Source organism: Lonchura striata, chromosome 8 (assembly GCF_046129695.1).
Source record: "Lonchura striata isolate bLonStr1 chromosome 8, bLonStr1.mat, whole genome shotgun sequence".
NCBI lineage: Eukaryota > Metazoa > Chordata > Aves > Passeriformes > Estrildidae > Lonchura > Lonchura striata.
In genome coordinates, this window is record NC_134610.1 from 37,760,969 (window position 1) to 37,783,686 (window position 22,718).

Genomic DNA, 22,718 nt, shown 5'->3' on the forward strand with positions numbered 1-22,718 from the left:
ATTTTTGAGGAGCATTTCCAGGACACTAATTGGTACATGAAGTCAGAGCCAGTTTGTGTAAATGCAGCTTGAATTACAGTACAACTTTTGAAGTCTTGAGTCTTTGAGGTTCTGGTCACCTGAATTTTCAGGAAGGAGTGTGGCATTTAATTCCTATAGCAGATTTTTGAGCTGGAAACTCTATGGCTGTTTATATTAAAGTCAGATTTAAGTATAGGATTTTCTTGGAAAATACCAATAAAGGCTGGGGGATCAATGCAAAACCCCAAAGGTCAAGTTTTCAGCAGACTTTTGTGCTGTTGGCAGCTTTTGTCCCTGGGCATGTTATAAATCACTTCTGGAAATAACTTGGGAATTACTGAGAAGAACTTCAACAGCCTTGAAATTGCTGTGAGGAGGAAACATCCTGTGCTGAAGCAGCCTTGAAAGAATGGCATCACATTCCTCCTTTATTATTGGTGCTGTGTCTGGGGGCAGGCAGGCAGGGGATTTGTGTGGTGGGGGGTTCCTCAACTCAGGTTTGGGTGTTGCTCTCTTGATAAAGGATCTGCTTTCAGCTCCAGGGGCTCTCCCTCCCCAACATTTTTTGGCCTGGGTAGTGAGCTTTATTTACTGGAGTGTTGTGGCACGGTTAACATGGATGCTCGTGCATAATGCCAGTGGATGTCATGCTTCGGAGTAAATGACTGACTTTCTGAGGGTTTAATTGACAAATGCTTCATTATAGCTTCAAAATGCTTAATGCTCACTGTGAGTCTGTGTGTGGGGAAGACATTGAGGTACAGACTGGCAAATAGAGTATCAAAGCTTTACAAACTTACACTGTTTATTCTTTGGTTTATGCAGAAAATCTCAGATTTCCTCATGGACATTTTATTCCCCAGATATCAGTTGGGTAAAGTCAGCTTTCCATTTCTTCTGCTGTGATTTCCAATAGTTCCTTTTGAAATTCATCATGTTTCCCTTTTTTCTTTTTTCTTTTTTTCTTTCTTTTTTTTTTTTTTAAACAATAAGGATTGTGGTGACATCTCTATTTAATTTAAAAGATAAATGCCTGACTCTGGGGAGTTCAGCTGTCTGAGAACAACTTTAAAATCACATGAGGTTTTTTCCCTCCAGGTGAAAATGCTCGCTTCCTTTGTTGGAAATGGGAATGAGCACGGCAGGTCGTGAATTCTGGGGAAGGATGGAGGGACAGCCCTTGTGATCCAAGGTATCTGCAGGGATGCTCTCAGCTGGGGTCACTCCAGTGGCAGAGCAAACCCTTGGGAACAGGCAGGTCATGGATATTTTAAGGTGCAGTGATGCAGCACCTGAGAGCAGCCACAGGTTTTCAGTTCTCGGTGCCAGATGCAATCCTGAGCAAGGCTTTCATTCAGAGGCACAGTTTGCAGCCTGAAATCCATGGTGGGTTTGTTACTGCATTTCTCTCAGGCTTTTCCTTCATATGGAGACTGGTCTATGCAGAGATTTCTTCATCCAGGAACTCTCTGGGAGCCCTCTGTGACTGCCTGCCTGCTTTTTTATGGGGAAAACCTCATGTAATGCTTCCCTAGATAATTCTGTTCATTCTTCTTGTGTATTACAGTGCCTAAAGCAATTTAATAGGTAACATAGTTTGAGATCTCTTTTTTCCCTGCTGTAGCCTTGGTGTAATTCACCATGATAATTGTTTTAGAGGTTTGCAGATGACAAACACGTCTTGTTGTAAGCACACACCTGGCGTAGCTGCTCAGAATAAGGTTGGACTTGGTCTTGGAGGTCTTTTCCATCCTGAATTTCCTGTGATTTTAACAGGGATGCAGACACTTTCTGATGTGTATCCATGGTGCTTGGGATAGAGCAGGGCATGTTGATGATACTCAGCTGTAACGCTGGGCAGGGTTAATGAAAATCACCTCACAAGAAGCACCTGGACAGCATTTCCTCCAAGGGAGGCAGCATTTTGGGAGCCTGGAGGCACCTCTAGAAGCAGGGATGCAAGGGCTTCATGGAGGAGGGCAGCTGGATCCCATGCAAGGTAATGGTTTCATTTTGCATTTTCTGCTGTCCAGCTTTTTCATCAAAACAGCTGTTTTCTGCTATAAAAACAGTAGGTTTGTGTGCAGCCTGGTAAGGTGATCCTGCTTAAAACTGCTGTGAGCCTTTTCTGAGCCTCTTGTGGGTGCTACCAGAGGGAAGGGCAGCAGGGTGTGATCCTCCCACTGTTTCAGGCTCCTTGATAAACTGCTCCCAGTGAAATGGCCAGTCCTAAAATGATCTGTAAATATTCTGCTCTTGATGTGGAGGCTGGCACTGAGGCAGATAAGGGGAGCAAGTTGTCCTGAGATGTTCGTCTTACTGTCTGGATAAGAGGAGAATGAGTTGGGAAATAGGGATTATCTGAAAGAAATCTGTGTTCTGTGCCTCTTTCTTTGAATGCACAGGATGAGTGGAGCTCAGGGCAGCCTGGTCCAGTGGAAGGTGTCCCTGCCCATGGTAGTAGGTGATCTTTTAAGGTCCTTTCCAACCCAAACTGTTCCATGATGTTTAATAACTGGAAGTATGTTTTACATAAGTAATCAGGAGCTGCTGGAAGTGTTCACCTGCTTTTATTGAATGGTGAATATTCTGTTGCACATCCAGGTGTGTCTTGTCAGGTTCCTCACTGTGGTCTCCTCATCTCCCCGACTTGGTTGTAATTTGCATAACATGGTAGAGCACCACCTTTAAAAGGCTGATTAATGTTTGTTTGAGTCGGCAGGGACGTGAATGGTGGGTGGTTCTCAGCTTCTCAGCCCACCAGGAAATGCTTCCACAGCTGATAAAGGTGAAGTGTTTAATTGGGGCCAGCTGGTACAGATGGTATTACCTTTGCCTTATATTAAAAAGGTCTGGAGACTTGGATTTCAGATGTTGGGGGTCACCCAAACCACTGCTATAAAATGAGTTGGGTTTTCTTGTCTGCCTCTTGTTGGTGTTTAGGATAAAAGTTGTTTTGTTTATCCATGAACATGAAAAAAAAACCTTTAGAGTTTTGTGGAATGAAGAGATTTCACTGCTGGGATTGCTTTACCATCATATATAAAGGTTTATCCCCTCATTTTCTTGCCGATGTGGATAATAAGCACATCTACTGAATCTGAAGATTTCTGTATTAAACTGGCTTTGGGTTTCCTTAAACAGAACAATCAGAGCAGGAGGCATCTCACTTTTCCAGCTCTGCTTCCATCAGCTACAACTTGATGCCATTTTTCTAATCCCGGGTTTAGATATTTTGAGCAGTCGAGAAAAAAATCTGGAATGTGGTTGAAACAACTTTACAGCCATCACTTGGGACCAAGTTACAAGTGGAAACTTGTTAGCTTGTTAGAACAGCAGTGAACTTGCACTAGGATAGTGAGATTTTCATATTCCATGCCTTTGGGACCAGTTTCCTAGAGCTAGGTGAAGACAGTAAATTTGGAAATGCTTCTTTTTCCTTTGGTTTCAAATCCATGCCTGTCACTGGTCAGTTCAGGCTTTTATCTTCTAAATAGTATTACTTGTTGACAATGTGACCTATGGTAAGTATGGTAAGGCCCCATCACTGCTGTGAATTAAGTAGAAAGATCAGCAAAGGCAATTAAAAATGTGCCGGAATTATTAAATAAGACATCTGCTGAAATTGCTGCATCCCTTGAAGTATTCCAGGCCAGGCTTGGAGCAGCCTGGTTTAGTGGAAGGTGTCCCTGCCCATGGCAGGGGGTGAAATGTGATGGCTTTGTAGGTCCCTTCCAACCCAAACCATTCTGGGAGTCTGTGGTGGCTGTCAAAATTCACTGGCTCCTTGAGAGGGAATGAAAATGTGGGTGCTGAAGAAGAAATTCCAGTATTGCTGGGATTTAGCTTATGCTTATGTCTTGTGGCATTTCAAATAAATTTAAGGGGGGAAAAAAAACCCGTCCTAGACAGAGCTAATGATGATGCTACAGGGTAGCCACGCTCTGGTTTCCTTGCACAATCTCCATAAAAATGATGAAGAACTGAGTGCTAAAAATACATCCTTAACCCCACAGCAGTGGTTTGTCTTGGCCTTCCTGGAGGAACGAATCCCTTTAATTAGTAAGACAGTGAAGTTTATTTTGGGGTTTGCTTTGTTTTCATTCTGGGATGTGAACTTTCATGCACCGCAGCTTAAAAAACTACAGAATGCTGTAGCTGTGCTGGGGTCTGCTCCAGCTGCTGGCAGCAGCTGCTGCCTGCACTGCTCTCCTCATCCCCCTGCCTTTGCCTGGGAAAAAGCAAATCCCTTTCAGCGGGGAGGAGGAGCCAGAAATGGTTTGGAGCTGCCTGGATGTGCTCAGTGGAGTCCTCTGGCTGCGGGGGGAGCAGCTCTGGGGAGCTCTGCAAAGGGCAGGGCTGCTCCCTCTGGGTCCTGGGCTGCTTTTGGGCTGCTTTCTGGAGATCTGCAGAGCGTGGCTGGTTGCATTCTGTTTCCCCACTGTCCTGCTTCCAAGTGGCTGCACCTTATTAAGGATTTAAGGCTGCACTTGATTGAGCTAATTATTTTCCAGACAGCGTGTGCTGATGGTGTTGCTGGAGTAGAGGCTGACACCCTTCTTGTTGGCTTTGAACCACATTTTAGATCTTTAGGTGGGTTTTTTGGTACATTTTTTTTCCCCCCCTAAACATGAAAAGAATTTTTTGTAATGAATTTCAGTGGCTGATGGGGTCACATTTACCTGAGGAAGTGGCACAAAGGTGACAAAGAATATAAATGGCCCCCAGCTTTCCTTTCTTAGCTCATATAAAGGAAATGGGAGGTTACAGGGTTAGTAGGGAACAGAATTTGAAGGGAGAGATTCTGAAAGTGTTTGGGTGCATGAGTTTGGCAGGAACTCAGTTTACAGCATGGTTTGCTAGAGTACATTATAGGTCAAGATGTAGCAAGAGGGCTTGTGCAAAAATAACTCATTTTTTCCAAATGATCCTTTAATAGGCCTCATTTGCATGTTGTAAAATAGCAAGTGTGAAAAGCTTCAGAGCCAGGACTTTAAGGACAGAGGGGTTTGGTCTCTTAGGTGAACAAATTGGTTTCTGATTACTGAGCTCTGCATGGGCTCCTTTCAAGATACCATTTCTAGTGCAGTGCTTTGATTTAAAGTATGTGCCTGAGGTGATGGGAACCTGTTGAAGCTTGGAAAATACACTTGAGTTTTTTGGTTCACCCAGGAAACACAAATAAGAGTGTAGCCAGAGGGCAGGATTTTTGTGGAGACCCACAACAGTCTCATTCCTGGATGAGTGGCGTTTTTTTAAAAATATGTCATATTACCAGTTCTGGCAAAGTAAAGATTCAGCTTTATAAGGCTCAAGTGGAGAAGGATTAACGAATGGATATTTGCACAGTTTCTGTGTTGGTTTAGATCTCAGGCATTGCAATAATTCCTCAGGTGCTGTGGGTGCTGGATGGAGGGGGAGGAGAAGCCAAAGGAATGACAGGGAATGGACCTTGGCATTCTGGTGGTTTTTCCTTACTGCTGGCTTCCTCCAAACCTGCAGCTTTATCTGCAGGGGAGAGCTGAAAGGCTTTATCTTACAGCCTCTGAGTCTAAAGTTCATGTGACCAATGCTTTGGGTTTCCAGAATAAATACTTTGTACTTGCATGGGTCCTGTATTTTCCAAAGTGCCTGGTGGTAGCAGGTGCTTTTTAAATAGGCAGCTGTGGAAGGAAACTCTTTCCTAATGGAGCATTTAGTCACATATTATCTTTTCTGACTGTTATTAACTGTTTTTTAAGCACTTTTCAGGCAAAAGGTGCTGGCTGATATGAGCCTTTCCCTGCTTGCTTGGCTTTCTGTTGGTTTCAGGATGCATCCCAGCCTCAGCAGTGCAGTGCTAAGTCCCAGGTTTTTGGTGCTGGTTTAATGTTTTGGTGTCTTGACAGGCAGCAGGGTAATGAAATCGAGTAAGTGGGTATTAGCCTTGTTGCAGGAAGATAAAAACTAATTGTGCAGCTGAAGCACCTGAGGGGAGTGTGCACTGCTCAGGTGTGCTGCCAGGGGAAGGAGACAAGACAGGAGAGCATCCAGGGCACCTGCCTGTGCTGGGAAGCTTTATGGGGCCATCTCCTCTGCCCAGGAGGTCAGGGAGATGCTCTCATGCACACAGAGCACGTGTTCCCCACCCCACTTTCCTGCTTTAGGTTCTCCATGTGGGCTCTTAGGAAATCAGCCATTTTCTCATAGTGGATCTCTGTGCAACTGAAAGAAAATAGGCCCCCTTTGCACTGTTTCCTTGTTGCTGTAACCAAGGCTTTTGCACTGGTTCCAGAACAGCATTAATTCCCTTTGAGACCATGCCTTGGATTGCATTAATTTTTTTTTTTTTTTTTTTTTGACATTTGACAAAAGCTTTGTTTAAACAAGTTAGATGTGCATCAGGCTAATAAATATAAAACCCGTCAGATTATTCCTGCTGGGCTGTTCTCTGGAGAACAGTGTCTCATTTGTGTATTTTCCACTAATCATCTCCAAATCTTGCATGGGTGATATCAAGTTAGGGAAAGTGGATTTAGGATTACATATGGTACAGTCAGGGAAAAAGAGGCTCTGTTTTGACAACCAGCATAGCAATCTGGGAGACATGACTCCAGTTCTAAAAAATGTTTTCAGAAATGTGTTGCATAAACAAGTCATCATTTCCCTGGTGGAGAGGGGAAATGTTTTTCTAGATGTACTTCTGTACAAACTTTCTGGGCCCGTTTTCTGCAGCCTCAGTTCAGAGCCCTGAAGAAGGTCAGTCTGAATGGGCAGATGGTGTCAGAGCACAGGTTTGGGTGGACAGGCAGGGAAGTTGGGCCATGAGCTGATTTGGGGTTGAACTGGTGCTGCAGGTCCTGGCACATGGGTGCTGTCACTGCAGCAGTGGCCCGGGGCTGCAGAAGGATGAGGAATCCTTGGTGGCACCATCACTCCTTTGCAGGTTCCTGAGGAGGAGAGGGGCACTTTGGGGATGGGAAGAGTGTAGGTTCAGCTGGCTTAGAGGATCACACCCATTGAAGTTGACTTCATTGTGGCTGCCTGGGTGTGACGGGGGGGGGAAGAGTTTGCCTCTGCCTGCATTAATCACACTCAGTGTGCTGCCACTGAGTTGGAATTGAGAGCGAGTCTATAGGTGGAGGGATAAATGAGAAACTGGGGAAGGGCAGACTTGGCTTTTATGGGGAAAATCATAACTCACATTTACTCGAGTTCTATAGGGGAGGACAAAGGAAATCTTTTCATTTTGATTGCTCTCAGTGAGAACTCAAGCTGAGCTGCCATCAGATAAGGGGAGGGTCCTTGTGTATATAAAAGTTTTTAAAAGTAGGAAATCATGTCTAGGAATAAATAATTTATTTCTTTTTTTCGTGTTGAAAAGACCCAGCAGCAAATCCAGGAGGAATCTGCTGCAGCCTTTTCAGGTTAAGATACTGATGAATGCCCAGGGAAAGCAAAAACCAGGAGCTGGTTGTGCACAGCTATAGGAGAACCTGGTGGTGATTGGTGATGGATGTGCTGGTGGCTTGAACTTGCTGTGGATCAGTGTGGGGAGAGTAAAAGGGTGCTGAATTTGGTCCAGGCAAGAGTAACTCCCGTGAGGAGTGGGGCAGCCAAGAGGGATCAGCATGAGAGAGGAGGGGGAGGTAAAGATGGAGTCACTCTTGTTTATCCCTTCTTACTTAAGGATTAAGAAGTACGTTGTGAAACTGGGAAGAGGCAGATTAAAACCCAGCCCAATAGTTTTCCCTTTTGTTATAATCCCAAAGACAATTGAGCTGTGAGTCCCTGCAGGACCTTGGCAGTGTCCTTAGCAGAGATGCACAGCTGTGAGTAAAACACTTCAAGGGCTGTGGTTATGGGCAGAGGCTGCCTCCGCCTGAACTGCTTGTCCACAGAATCCCAGCATGGTTTGGAGTGGAGGAGCCTTCAAGCCCACTGCATCCCAGCCCCTGCCAGGGGCAGGGACACTTTCTACTATCCCAGGTTGCTCCAAGTTCCATCCAACCTGGCCTTGGATGCTGCCAGGGATCCAGGGGCAGCCACAGCTTCTCTGAGCACCCTGTGCCAGGGCATTAACCCCTCACAGGGAAGAATTTCCTCCTAGCAGCCCATCTAACCATGCCCTTCTTTTGTTTAAAGCCATTCCCCCTTGTCCTGGCACTCCAGGCCCCTGTCAATTTTTAGTCTGGGATTTGGTGTTAAGCACTCTCAAGTCTTTGTACCTTTGTTTCATTAAGCATGCCTTGTTATTCCTGTTCTCTCCTTCCTCCTAGACCTTTTTTCCTCCAAGGTTGCTATGGTTTTGCTCATTTACTGCCATCTGCTTCATGTTCTGCTGCTTAAATGTTGGTGAGGCTCAGATGTTACCCCAGAACAAACTCCTCTGTGGAATCCCAATGGTGGGGATCCTGTGCAGGCTGCCTTACTGTGTATTGGGTTTTACTCAGTATTGCTTCTATAGCTGTGTCAGGGCAGGCTCAGGCTGGATTTTGGGAAAGGTTCTTCCCCAGAGGGTGCTGGCACTGCCCAGGCTCCCCAGGGAATGGGCACAGCCCCAGGCTGACAGAGCCCAAGGAGGGTTTGGACAGCACTGCCAGGGATGCTCAGGGGGGATTGTTGGGTGTCTGTGCAGGGCCAGGGGCTGGACTGGATGGTTCTTGTGGGTCCCTTCCAGCTCAGGATATTCCATGATTCCATTTTCTTCTCTATCAAGTAGTCACCAAGTTCCCCTTGCTATTTTTTTTTTTCTGTTTTTTTTTTCTTTTTTTTTTTTTTTTTTAGTTGCAGCCATTCTTACCCTATCTGAAAAGGTAAAAGTCTTTTCAGCCTGCACTATCATTTTCTTTTTTAATCTCTATTGTGACTTTCTTCTTGCCAGATAATAAATCTCTTCCTATATTATTTCAAAATGCTCTTTTTCCCCCACTTCATCTTATTCAATTTATCCTTTCATGTTGATTTTTCTTGTGCCAACTGCAGGAGCTGTCCCCTTTCATCTTTGATGCTTCTCAGGGAGATTCCTCATTAATATTCAGATTTGACTAAGAAAGGCTAATTCCTCGTTTGTGTCTGTAGTCAGGAGAGGCAGCCCAGCCTAGGAAGGGTTTTTGAAGGGTCTCATTTTGTGTACTTTGGACATCCTTGCTGGGACATGGATTTAGTTGTGGATTTTCTCTCCTGCCTGTCTCAAGTCAAAACTTTATCTCCAAATTTTCCTTGAGTTCCCCGTGGGACCATCTTTCCTGTGCTGGCACTGCTCTTCCCTTGAGGCAGGAGATGGGAGAAGACAGATCTCACCTCTCATCCTGCTTCTGGGCAGACCCAACAAAATGAGGCATTTACCAAACATTCCCTCTCCAGTGCCTTCTTTTTCTTCCTTGTTTCCACTACTGCTGTGGTTCTGTGTTTAACTGAATTTCTGTGGGGATTTGGCCCTTAGGAAATACTGTTTATTGCCTGAAAACAAAATGTTACTCCACTGCACTGCAGAGATGATAATTTCCTTTCCCAGTTTTATTGGAGCAGGGAGCAGTTGTACTAAAGGGATGCTTTCATTTTCTCTTTGTCTGCTTTTTATATTCCTTACAGCCTCTTGGTGGGGTTGCCTGTTGGAAAAGGGGCTGGCCCAGCTTTCCAGTGGCACATTTCTCTGAGGGATGTGTCAGGAAATGTTCATTTGATTGGAATGGAGTGGTGTTCCTGACACTCCTCACTCAGAACATCCCTCTTGACGTGCTCTGTGCTTCTCCCACGGCAGAGCTGTCTCAGGAGAAAACTGTGGTTTCATCTGTGGGATTTTAATTTCTCTTACACTAACTGTGTGTGTCAGCTCTGGAACCCAACCACTGGGAAAATACAGGGAACGGGAAGTTTTCCTTGTTAAGTATATAATTTATTTTTCCTTGTAAAAAGCCTGCGGCCAAAATACCCGCTCTGTTTGGTTTTAGGATTTGTTTTGTGGGGTGGGGAGGTTTAGGATGAGTAGTCAGGCTTGGAGCTACATTATATTTAAGGGCAAAACAAATGATTTGGTGGTGTTAGATGTTAAAACATTGTGCATGAAATTGGGTTTGGGAATGTACTTGGATCCATTATCCATCATTCCTTTTGTAGGAAGCGTGGGGTTACCCTTCAGGAGGTAACATCTCTGCACCCACCTGCAAACTGTGAAGAGTGTCTGTAGATGTGAGAGAAGGGGAATATTAACAGCTGCAAAAAACCTTTTGCTTGGAACAATTAGAGAATTGAAGCCAAAACCCAAATACCTGGTGAGAGCTGTCCAGTTCCCGAGCCCAGAAGCGTGTTTTGGGAAAGGCTGAGCTGGGGAGCTTGTGCAGCTCTTTGCATCCTTGGTCCTCCTTTTGTTTCCATGGCAGCACAAAGGATAATGCTGCTGCTGCAGCTGCCAGATGCTGCTGGAACAGAGATTACAGCTTTGACCTAAATATCTCTTTAATCCAGTTCTTGGTTACAGGGAGAGGTTTTTCAGATGTCGGAGATGCGGGAGGCTCTGATGAGCACAGCCTCGGATTCCTGATGCCTCAACTGCTCTAAGCTCAGCCTCGTTTTCCTGTTTATAATTAGGAATTGGGCATGGCCAGAGATAAATCTGTCCAATATCAAACATTGCTGTTGGAGCTGGAAGAGCTCGTGGGGTTTTATCCGTCCTGACAATGCTGGCAGGGGATGGGAAGAGCCTAAAACTGACAGCTCGTGAAATCCCTCTGGTTTTAGGGCTGCAAATGAATTGCTCTGTGGCAGTGTGGTGACTGGCTCTGTGTGTGTAGTGGTGCTGTTAGTGAAGTGTAAATACAGCACTGTGCTGGGTGGGATGGGATTCCCAGAGCCTGGCTGGAGTTCCCAGCCGGGGGAGGAGGGCAGGGAGCTGCAATGCTGCTTTTTGCCTTTACTGCCTGAGAATTATAAATTACACATCTGCAGTTCAGCAAGGAAAAAAGGGACTGTTTGGAGCTGGGTGGCTGCAACAGTAATTCCTAACTGGCATACAGTGGGAAGCCATAGAATCCATGATTCTATCACACTAAGTAGGGAGGTAATAAAATCTTAAATCATCCCAGTACTGCTGCTGTGGTTTTTCTAAAGGTCTTATTTGTTATTGCTTTGTAATTATTGCTTGGAGTGAATAAGCAGAGAGGACACGTATAAAAAACTGATTTTAAAAACCCAAACACAAAAGGTATAAAAATTCATAGAATTCCAGGGTGATTTGTGTTGGCAGGGACCTTAAAGCCCGACCAGTTCCACCTCCTGCCATGGGCAGGGACACCTCCCACTAGACCAGGTTGCTCAGAGCCCCATGAAGTATAGAAAAAGAACATTTTGAAACATGACACAATCTTCCAAATAATATTTTATGCAAAGCTTAGAAATCAACATATCAGGATGGTTTTCTGCTATTTTCTGTTGGAACTGACTCAATGCTTTGACTTAGTGCTGGGGGGCTGTGTTGGAGAGGATTGGCTGTGAGTTCCCCCCCCCCCCCCCCCAAAAATGCTTGTTTTAGGAGGATCATAAGTCTCAACCCAAAAGCTGCACATTTCCCTCTTTGCTAAGAAAATCAGCACACAAGCTTTGGGAAATACATCCTGAAAATGCTGCATTGATACAGCTCCAATAAAGAGATGTGTGGCCTTATCTGCATCCTTGTGGGCAAGTGAGAGCTTGTAGGAAGGTTTTTTGTACCAGTTCACTCTCAGGCTTTTATTTCAAAGCAGAAGAAACTCTAAATATTACTTGTAATGCAGAAATTACTGAAAGGGGAGACCAGCATGTGACGTGGCTGTTGGTGCTTTTAACTTCATTCTCATGTTTTTGAGGGCTCTTGTTCTTAGCAAAAAGGCTCTTTAGCTGTGAGTTTTCAGAGAAACCCCTTGGCTTTTCTATATTTTATTTATTTACAGCTCTTCCTCATTTAGAAGGACAGCAAAGTAACGCTGGGATTGCCTGAGGGAAGCTCTTGCTAAGAAGCTTTCCAAGAATCATGAAAGATTCAAGTCCTTTCATGTCATCCTGCAGAGATATCTGCCCACCCTTCCCTCACCACTCTTTTTGGTTCAGTTTGCCATTGGGTTCCATCTGGATTAGAGGAAGACAAAGCTCTGAGCTTCTCAGCATTTAGCTAGTCAAGAGTGAGAGATCTGGGTGAAAAAAAGAGCAAAACAAGGTTAGTGGATCAAGGGCTGGTGATGGGCAGGCTGCTGTGCTGGCACTGCCCAGGGCTGTGATAATACTGGGGCTGCCCAGGCTCTCCTAAAATAACAAAGAGACAAAGTGCACTGGCTGCTGGGGATTTTATCATCAGGGCTGGACCCATAGGATGGAGAGGGTGCTGTAGATCTGATCGGCCCCAGTTAGAACCATCTTCTCAGAAGTCCCATTAGCTGCCTTGCTGCTGTTGCCCATGGCAGTAAATGGAATTAATTAGGAGAGGGTCTCCAGTGTAAAAACTCAAGGATGGGATGAGCCAGACTGCTGAACTCTGAGCAGCCAGGCCCTTGCTGGGGTTATTGCTGTAATGGCTGGGAAACATTTCTGGTTGTCATGACTTCCCTCCCCTCTGCTGAACCATGGATGCTGGGATTGGCCTTGACCCTGTGTTCTGTCATTAACATTATTTTGCTGATATTTATTTAGATTTTAGTGATCAATCTTGGAATTGAAAAAGTAGCTTTTTTCTGTTGGAAAATTCTAAGTAGGGTTTTTAAATATGGAATATCAGAGCAGCCAGACCTTGGAATCAGCTGCTCTTCTGTGCCATGGAGTGCATGGACCTGGGCAAGAGTTGGCCACCAAATTCCCGGATTTCGCCTCAACACATGTTGCCCCATCCCTGGAAATGTCTGGGGCCAGGTTGGACAGGGCTTGGAGCAACCTGGGTTAGTGGAAGGTGTCCCTGGCCATGGTAGAATGGATGGGCTTTAAGGTTGCTTCCATCCCAAACCATTCTGGAATTCATGTGGTGGAACCAACATCTACATCTCATGTTTAATACTGGAATTAAGAAGGTTCCTCTGGGTGAGGCTGAGTTACTAAACTAAGGTTTTAAAAGAGCCAAGGATCCTCTTGGGAGTTCATGCTTTTAGTGTAGTAATAGAAATAACACCAGAAGAACTGAGAAAAAAAATAGAAGACTTCTGTTGTGGCAAAGTAAACTTTGTGAAGGAAATGCAGCTTAAACAATCTTAGTGCACGTTTTAAAAAGACATGAGTGACACCATGAATATTTGAAGCTTTTGATCAGTGATGCAGAAATGAAAGGAGCAGCACGTGCAACTGTGATTAATTATTGACAAAAGTCATTTCTTGCATGTGTGGAGCCTGTAGTGGGACATGAAGGTTGAGTTCACTGGAATTCCAGAGCTGGGTAGTAATGCAAACAAGACTCCAATTGATCAACTTCATACATGTGGTTCTATTTATTATGCAAATCTCTTCCAATGTGTTTAAATCAACATGTGGTGGTGGGGGGTTGCAGCTTGAGGATTTTTGTGGGCTGCAGAATTTGGGCTCTGCGTGCTCCAGTTTGATGGATCCAGTGGTTCATGCTGTAGCTGTAAGTCAGTTTTCTTTATTTAGGAAAATAATTCCCAAACCTGTTTGTCATGTTCTGTCTGTGAGCATTTGACCTTTTCACCTTAACTTCACTGGATCTTGAATAAATCAGTTTTTCCTGAGATATTCCTAGAAGCTGGTTTAGGTGGAGGGTGCTTCCATGTCCATCCCAGTGATGGCACACAAACCTCACACTGCAGAAGAGACCAAATGCTGTTTCATGCCATGTTCTGTGTTTAGCTGTGGTAATTCCTTCTAAACGTGCCAGTGTAATTGAATCTCATGGATCTCCCAACAGAAATGAGTTGGTTTTATTTTTTTAAAGGGCATTGGAAGACCTTACGTAAATTAATTGCAGATCGAGGATAATAGATGTGAGAGATCTTAGTTTAAATTAGTTGGGTTGAGGTCAAAGCGTTTGGGTTTTTGGTGGTGATTTTGTTTGGTTGGTTTTTTTTTTGTTTGTTTTTTTTTGTTTGTTTGTTTGTTTCACAGATGTATTTTGGCAATAAAATGGAATTCAACTCTTCTTAATTATTTTGGACACTCAAAATCTGTGGGGGCAGGAACCAAGGGCTTTATCAAAAAAGGGGAAGATAGCTTTCTCAAGAAGTCTGGCAGCTTGTCAAATGACTTATTTCTTACATTGCTAATCATGACTAGAAGGCATCTATTGCCCCATATTGAGGGTCCTTGAGACCTGATAGTTTTGGAAGGTCCTGGTGTGGGGTTTTGGTGCATTTTGATGAAGGAAGGACCAAGTAGGAGCAATAATCCATGTCCTCGGGCTGGGTCATCCGTCCTTTCTGCAGCTGCACACCTTCTGCTTTGTCTTTTGGCCTCTGTGCTTTCTGGAATTTTAGCTTTCATTGCCTCCCTGATTTGTCCTTCATGAAAGCACATGTATTCCAAAATAATATTAATTTTTTTATTATAGAGAAAAGCAACAGTTTTGTGATGTTCTTGTTACCCTTGTGCAGCTCCCTTCTGGCTTAGCAGGTTTTTTTGCCATTCTCCAAGTCAGCAGCAGTGATTTGCTCGCTCATCTTTTTTTAATCTTCCATGGTGATAAAATCCAGTGGTTCTCTTTTATGGAAGCTTGTTGACATTTATTAGGGAGTTCTCCCAGTTTGTTTCACACATCCAAACCTCCACGAGTCAGGGATAAGAGACCAATGGTTTTCCTTGACTCCTGAGAGTCTGGAGATGAGCTGAAACCTCCTCATCCCCTTCAGCCTTAGCTGCTTCTTCCCAAATCCACAGCAGCTCCAAGCAAACCATGAGAGTTGATGGTTTTCTGTTAGGGCAGTGACATTTTTCCCAGTACCCAATCTAAAGCTCCCCGTTGCAATGCTCCCTGTCTGGGAAAACGTTCCTTCCCACAGGAAGGTAGGAAAACATCCCAGAGCAAGCTGTGGTCCCTTTGGAATGCCTCAGTTGTGGGCAGGTCTTGCATTCAGGGTTCCCCAATGGAAACTGCTGCTTGTTTTATCTCCTTCTCAAGTTCTTGGCACCTGGGTGTGGCACAGAAAGGTTTTCCTGGGGGTTTGGATCCAGTGGGACTTCAGGTCATGGAACAGGAGCTGCATGACCACAGTGTCTTCTCTTGCACCTGGAATGCCAAAGGTTAACCCAATTTCACTCTGGTCCTTTGGTTTTCCTTCCACTGCCAGTGAGTGTGTGGGAGGCAGCTTGTGCCTGTACCAAAATATTGATTCTTTTCCATGTGTTTTCATGTAGATACACACAGGATTTATTCATGGCTGAAATACAAAGGGATTGGCTAGATAAAACTGGAGAAGGTTTCCCAGTTCCTGGCTAATAGGTCTTTTTTTGGGATATTGAGGCAAAAGCAATATATTTCACAGAGATAGACTGAAAACCACAAGTTTGCTTTGTGATTGTTTTTAGGTGGGTGCTGGGAGAGCTTGGATGGGTTTGTGAAGTCAGTGAGGGTCGCATCTGGAGGAGGAAATTGCCTCCAATTTCTTCACTCTCCAGATGAAAGAATCAAATGAAACAGCCTTCTCCTCCTGCTGATGGGTGGCTTGGAGGGGGAAGCAGAGGCTGGCAGGGACCATAAGAGGCTTCTTTAAAGGTGTAACCTTGCATCTCTTATCTTCTGTGCCATCAGGGACTGGTTGGAACACCAGGAATCTCAGTGCTGCTCCACTTCCACGAGCTGGAGCTGATCTGCTCAGCAGGAGCATCCTGTGTTGCACAGGCATTCAGCTGGTTTGGGTGGTTCCAGAGGGGTTAAATCAGCATCCACGCTGGATTTGTAACAGGAACATCACTGCTTACAGCTGACCAGACCTTTATGGCAGGAGCAAAATGATAACTGTTTTTAAATACAGAAAAATAGAACCTTATTTCTGTTCTATGGTGTGGAATTGTCAGTGAGGTGGGAGCCAGGTGCAGCCCAAAGAGCTTAATTTCTGTGATAAACTTGCCTTTCTTCAAGAAATCAACCCCTGCCCGAAGTAGTTTTTAATTAATTTTGTAGTAGACGGCTCTGTGGTTTATTTCTGCCTAGATTATGTTACTGGAAAAATTGTGTGTTTGAGGAATAAAGAGAGATTTTCCCCTGCCTGAGCAAGGATGTTCCCACTGACTCTGGTTGCTGCAGTTGCTGACATGAAGTGTGATGTGCAGTAGAAAATAACATGTTTCAGAGCCAGCAAATTTCCTTATTTACCTGGGTGGAGAAGTTACTGCAGATGGTGGCTGGCAGCTGCAGTCAGTGAGTGACAAACCCAAGGCTTTTCCTGGGGGGAAGGAATGTGTTGTGGATGGGAAATGGCTTAACCAGGTACACACTGGGAGAGCCTTTGCTCTAACTGGAGTTGGTTTTGAGCTTTGTGATGATGTGGGAGCACCTGCTGCTGGAAGCAGATCCGTGCAGAATGGGAATTTCTGGGATTTTTTTTATGCCATTTCCCCAAGCCCCTGGTTTTTGTCACGTTGGACTGTCAGCCTCCCAAGAATCAGACCTTTGGTCTCGCGTTCCCAAAGCCACGGCATGAAATTGTGTGCAGCAGAGCATTAAATGTCATTATCCTGATGTTGGGAATGTTCTCCTCTTCCACAGATGCCTTTGTAAATAGCCAGGAATGGACACTGAGCCGATCTGTACCCGAGCTGAAAGTGGTGAGTTCATGTTTGCTCCTGTCTTGGAACATCCTGGAGCTGTCACACATGAATGGGGATCTTCCATGCTTCATTCCAGCTGCTGGTGGGGAAAAATGTAGGGAGTAGGTTTAATGAGGAAAGAATTTTTCTTTACATAGCTGTTACAGTTTCACAGAAGGGTTTGGACTGGGAGGGACCCCAAAGCTCATCTCATTCCACCCCCTGCCATGGACAGGGGCATTTTCCACTATCCCAGGTATCTCCAAGCTCCCTCCAGCCTGACCCTGAACACTTCCAGGGCTGAGGCTATCTTTATGAAGATGTTGTATATTCAATATTCATTTTAATCATACTTCAAAGATCTCTCAGTATTTTATTGCTGTTTGAATTTGTTCTGTTCCATGAACCAGTTTCCAAGGGGGAACTTCTCAGCAGGGAAGTCTTACAAGGGCAGTGGAAGTTAGCAGCTGACATGTAAAGCTCATTTTATCTCTCCATAATAAGTTTCCATGATTTCAAGATCCAAATGTCTATTCTCCCTCTCTTTAAAGAATTTAAACCCTTTCCAGCATCTGAGTTGAAAATAGTATTTTGTGGAGGTGAGAGAATCTGCAAGGCCACACTTAACAGAATAAATGCACTTAGAGAGGCATTTTAATGGGAGCAGCATCCTCACAACTACAGTTCTGTGGCTGTTTTGATTTTATCAGTGCTCAAGGTGAGTAGAAGGAAAATCTAGCAGTCAGTGGATGCAATTCCCTAATACAGGAAGGGTCACCAGGTTTTGTTAAACAGGTGGTGTCATTTGGAAGACCCCAAATACCTCACACAATGAAAAACCAGGAATTCAGGACTGGAAGGTGTTGGTTGGGTAGGAGCCCAGCACTGTTAGCTGGCTTCTCCTGGGTTTCCTTGCACATCCTTCCCCTTCTCTGAGTCTTGCTAATTCACAACACCCCCAGAGAAAATTGGGAATTGCAGGTGAGAGCAGAGCTGCAGGCACTCCATGCTGTGATTTAGAGCACAAACAATCTCCAAGCACCAGGTGATGGTCTCAGGATACATTTTTCTCTTGTGCTAGCCTGGCTGCATCATGTGAGGGCTTACTTTGGGTGTCCTACTCCTGAGCTGTCTGCAGCAGGGGTGGGAAAACAGCTTTCAGCTGCGTGGCTGCTGCAGAGAATTGATTTGCAGTGGTCAGCATGCCACGAGAGCTGTCCAAGGGGAAAAGCAGAACTTCTGCTCTTACAAAAATAATAATCTGATTATAGCACTGCAAATGATGGAAGGCAGCAGCACCAGCTGTGCCTGTGAACTTGTGCTCCAAGAGGAAGGGTAAATTAGGAAGCCCAGCTGAAATCTGCTCTGCCTTTCCTGCACATCTGCCCCTGGGGAGGGGTCAGGGCCGTGAGTCACCTCTGTCATTCCCTTACTTCAGCCTCATCCTTGGTGCTCCTGGGGCTGGGGAGCATAAGGACCATGTTAAAGGGACAGGTTGTCCTCCTGTACAGGCTGGGAGGTCTTTAAATTGATTGTTATTGTTCTTTATTTTTGATTTATTTGTAGAGTGGCTGTTGTTTTACCCTTTGGGCTCTGCAGAATTTTAAAGGGAACAGAAACTGTCTCTGGGAGAGCAGAGAAAGCCCCCAGGGCTGCAATAAAGGAAGGAGGTATTTTTCAGTGTGCTTCTGTGGAAAGAACTCCATCATTTCTTTAGCAACACGAGGCTTAGTTTCTTTCCAGTGCTCAGAAGGATATTCCAGGCCACCTTGGAGTGGTTTGGAGCAGCCTGGGATAGTGGGAGGTGTCCTTGCCCATGGCAGAGGGAGGAATAGGATGAGCTTTGAGGTCCATTCCCACCCAAACCAGTCTGGAATTCTATAACTGGTTCCTGCTGATCCAGTACTTGGGTTTTACTTATGGATTTTGATGCTTTTATTGTCGTCAAGAGCATGGTGAGACCACTACCTTTGGTGTTCCTGGGTCCTGTTTATTCAAATATTTAGAGAGGGTGTGTTAGGCAGAATAAACATGAGAAATTTCTGGATAAAATCACTGAATTTCTTGCACAAAAATATGCAAAGTGCAGTCAGGCTCCTCTTCTGGACAGCTTTAAAATGCCAAGTGCCATCAATACAGTTTATGATTTTTCCCAACAGGCTTTAGGAGGCGTGGGCAAAGTGGCTTTGGTTTGGTTTACAGCATGTCTGGCACATGGAAATAAATGATTCAGTGTTGCACAAGTCATAACTGAAAAGAGCAGTGAGTTGTAGCTGAATTTTCTCTTCTCTGAACTGGGTTAAGGTGGTATTTTTGTTCCCTAACATGCTTGTCATAACTTGGTGCATTTCAGACATATCCATAAATAAATGGAGATAGCTGGGATTGTTTGTGTATAAAGCAGGGGAGAGAGGAATATGACTGCTGTGAAAACAGACTGGCATTTTTGTCATGCTGTGGGGGATCAGCCTTAAAGCAAATATTAATGCTGACAAAGAGAGAAACTGTATCAGAAGTCAGTTGTTTTTTTTTTTTTTTTTTTTCCTCAGTGTAGAATTTATTGCTCCTGCTTTGTAGGAATGTGTCAGAGAGCCTGAAGTGCTGTCAAATGGTGTAACCTGGTATTCCTGAATCTTTTGAAGTCTTTCAAATATTGGGGGTTTCTGGATAGAATAAGACATCCCAGCTATGGAATGTTGTCTCTGACTGGACCCCCAGGTTGATGCTTTTCTGTTGTTCCTGGCAGTTACAGCTTTGGCACAAGTGTAATAGAAAATAACATTAATTTCCATCCACACAAGGCTAATCACTTGTAAGTGAAGGTTTCACTGGAAAACTGTTGTCTTGGTCAAATGTGTAGGCCATTAAAAATACAGTTTCACACACTAAAATAACTAATTTTCAGTGCATGAGGGGGATTTTCTACGTTATTGTGGGCTAAAAAAAAAAAAAAGGGAAGGAAGCTCTGAGTGGAAGAGGAGGAGATGTTGTCAGTTTGGTGATGAGAAGAGGTGCCAAGGCCAAGCTGTTTGCTCACAGGGGTCCCTCAGGTCTCAGTGAGTTTGTGGTGTGAGTGGGAGTAGACAAATCTACTGCAGTTCGTGGGCATATAATGGAGGGAAAAGTCATTAATTGGAGAGGTTGCTTCATGTTCTGGGGGTAAGGGACACGTGTTAGAGATGTCATTTTCTTCCCATGACTCATCCCAGAATCCCTGCCTCCCCTGCTGCCCATGCTATGGGATCAGCCCAAGGCAGGGGGGAATTTGGGGTGAAAGCACACATGGCTGGGTCCTATCAAGCCATTTTTGATAAGGAGGGTGGTGTTGGGATTAAGAAGGTGGGGCAGGGAACATGCAGCTCCTTGCTGCTGCCTCGGCCTGTTTGGCAGTCCCAGGCAGATCAGCAGAGTTCATCTTCTCCCCAGGGACCTTCTGTTCTGAACCTCCAGTGAGGGTCAAGTAAACAGGAGAGAACAGAGCAGGCTGGGCTGGTTTCGGAGGGGGAAAGAAGTTTCCATCACCTCCCTCCCCCAAGAAGGGAGCACAGTGTCCTCAGCTCTGTGCATCCCTTTAAAGCCACAAACCCCAAGTCTCCTCAAGTCCTTTATTTGAGCACCTCCAGGAAGAAAACTATGGGGTTGTGCTGGAATATTTCCCTGGGAGGGTGGGGAGGCCCTGGCACAGGTTGCCCCATCCCTGACAGTGTCCAAGGCCAGGTTGGGCAGGGCTTGGAGCACCCTGGATAGTGGAAGGTGGTGGAACAAGACGATCTCTAAGGTCCTTCCCACCCCAAACCACTCTGCATATTTTGCACCATGTCTGCTGCTTGGGGATGTTACTTCTGTGTGCAGATTTTGCTCGAGGACACTGCTTTTTACAGGGATGAATGGCAGTTGAATTTTTTGTTGCTTCTTTTATTTTCCATTGCAGGGGATCGTGGGTAACCTGGCGAGTGGGAAGTCGGCGCTGGTGCATCGCTACCTGACCGGCACCTATGTGCAGGAGGAGTCACCTGAAGGTGGGTGCAGCCACAGCTCCCACCCTTCCTTCTCCCCCACAAACTACATCCTTACTCATTTTTGATCATGTAGAAATGGACTGGAAAAAAAAAAATCTCATGTGCTACTTCAAAATGCATGGAGATTTTTGCTTTAACGTTCTCCAGATTGAGCTAAGTATGTACAGTTATAATTGTAGATTTTCCATAACTGCTTAGCATCCTTTAAATACTTCGGCCCCCAGTGTGTGTCCATATGGAAATTAGTCCTGATGGAGAGGAGCTGAATGCTCTCAGTAGGGCTGCTGCTTTCACTTGGGTTGTTGAAAGCCACAATTACTGTCTGTAGTGGTGGGTTTCTGTACAATCAGGATACTGGAAGAATAAAATCTTACCTAAAAAGGTGTAACTTACTTACTGTTTAATATATTAAATATTTGGTCTTTTTTAAATGTTCTTATGGCATAGAAAATTAATTTGTATGCTGTAGTGTTTAACATTAATCCAAGTTTATAGCTTGAAATCGAAAATATCACAGTACCTTATCAAGGTTTATCTTGCAGTAAATACTTTTTTGATTATTTTTCTTTATCTGTTCTCCTTATGAACTTTTAAATCCAACTCTGAGACACTGAATTTCTGGTTCCTTCTTTTCTTTACTGGCTGTTCCCTTCTTTGCAGATATGGATGCAGGTAACTATACATTGTCTTCATGGCAGCTCTCGTTTTGAAGGGCCAGATGGTGGTTTCTGTACTAGAGCGTTTTCCCCCTTGTTCTGTGTATCATTTTGAGTTGTTTCCTTTTGATTTCAAGTCTTTAGTACATCTCACTGTTTTTGTCTCTTGCTGTAGTTGTCTCTTCAGCAGTAGTTTGTAGTTCCATGCATCTCTGATAACATTTGTTTCTAATTAACTTTTGCCACAGGAAGCTGGTTTAGCTTGATAGCTGACATTTTAACAGCCTGGAATTGTAGTTAAAATGGGAGGAGAGGGGAAGGGAGGGATGGACAAGGCTTTTGCTGTGGAATTGCACTAACACTGAGGTCCTGCAGTTTGTAAGTTTGCCCTAAATGCTTCTGCTGGTTTGTAGCTGGAGCTGTCAATAATAATTGATGATATTGAGCCTGTGCACAGAAGTGTGTGTGGATCATGCTTCTGGATGCTGATAGTGAGAAATGCTGACAGAGGGTGTAGTGGCACTAAGTACAGCAAATCTTCAGCAAAAATCTGTCTTGACAGATCTCTTCCTTCACTTCATGAATAGAGAATATTTGTTTTGTTTTTTTTTTCCCCTTGGAAGATTCAAATCTACTGACTGTTGACAGGGCTAACCCTGCTCCCCTCCTGAAGGATGAATATTTTAGGTGATATTCCTTGGGAGTGTTGCCATCTGTCCTCTTTGTCTTGAAGGATTTTTATTTACAGTGCTGGAGTGACGTTGTGACTATTTTTCCTGAAAGGATTAGATGACAAAAGCAGTGTCAAATCATTTCTCTGCACACAAGTGTAGCTGACAAGCCTCACTAATGACACTGTTGCATTTCATTAACAGGAGGAAAACTGGAATAATTAAGAGCTCGGATTCTCCGTTTGAGGGATCAGGTCAAGGTTTCCAATCAAGTCAGCATTAAAGGAAATTCGACCCATATAAATTACCCTCAGTAAACATCTGCAGTGGTGATGTGGTAGTGTCTTACTTCTCTGTCAGAGAATCACAGAACCACAAAGTGGCTTGGGTTACAAGGGCCTTTAAAGCTCACCCTGTTCCACCTCCTGCCACGGGCAGGGACACTTTACACTGTCCCAGGTTGCTCCAAGCCCCCTCCAACCTGGTCTTGAGCACTTTTAGGTCCTTCAAACAAGTCCCTAGAGAAGTGTAATCCTTCATGTTGGAGACCCTTGTGGATCCTCTCCTCTCTCCTTTTCTGAGGAGACTATAAATGTGTCAGATTGTTAAATTGGATAAAGAAGAGGATGTATATCGGATGTGAAGGTGTCAGATGCTTGATC

The 22,718-nt window shown here is 44.6% G+C and overlaps 1 protein-coding gene across 8 annotated transcripts in view; it reads left to right on the top strand.

Moving 5' to 3' along the window:
• The window catches only part of AGAP1 (ArfGAP with GTPase domain, ankyrin repeat and PH domain 1), a 307,939-nt gene that overhangs the window by 78,003 nt on the left and 207,218 nt on the right, over nucleotides 1-22,718 (top strand). For 5 of the 8 annotated variants that reach the window (XM_077785210.1, XM_077785211.1, XM_077785208.1 and 2 more), the window contains exons 2-4: nucleotides 16,670-16,728; nucleotides 20,642-20,729; nucleotides 21,390-21,401. In XM_077785210.1, the coding sequence (XP_077641336.1) occupies nucleotides 16,670-16,728; nucleotides 20,642-20,729; nucleotides 21,390-21,401 (159 nt within the window). The remainder of the gene's footprint in view (nucleotides 1-16,669; nucleotides 16,729-20,641; nucleotides 20,730-21,389; nucleotides 21,402-22,718) is intronic. The other 3 variants (XM_021536095.3, XM_077785209.1, XM_021536092.3) reach the window with 1 other exon arrangement.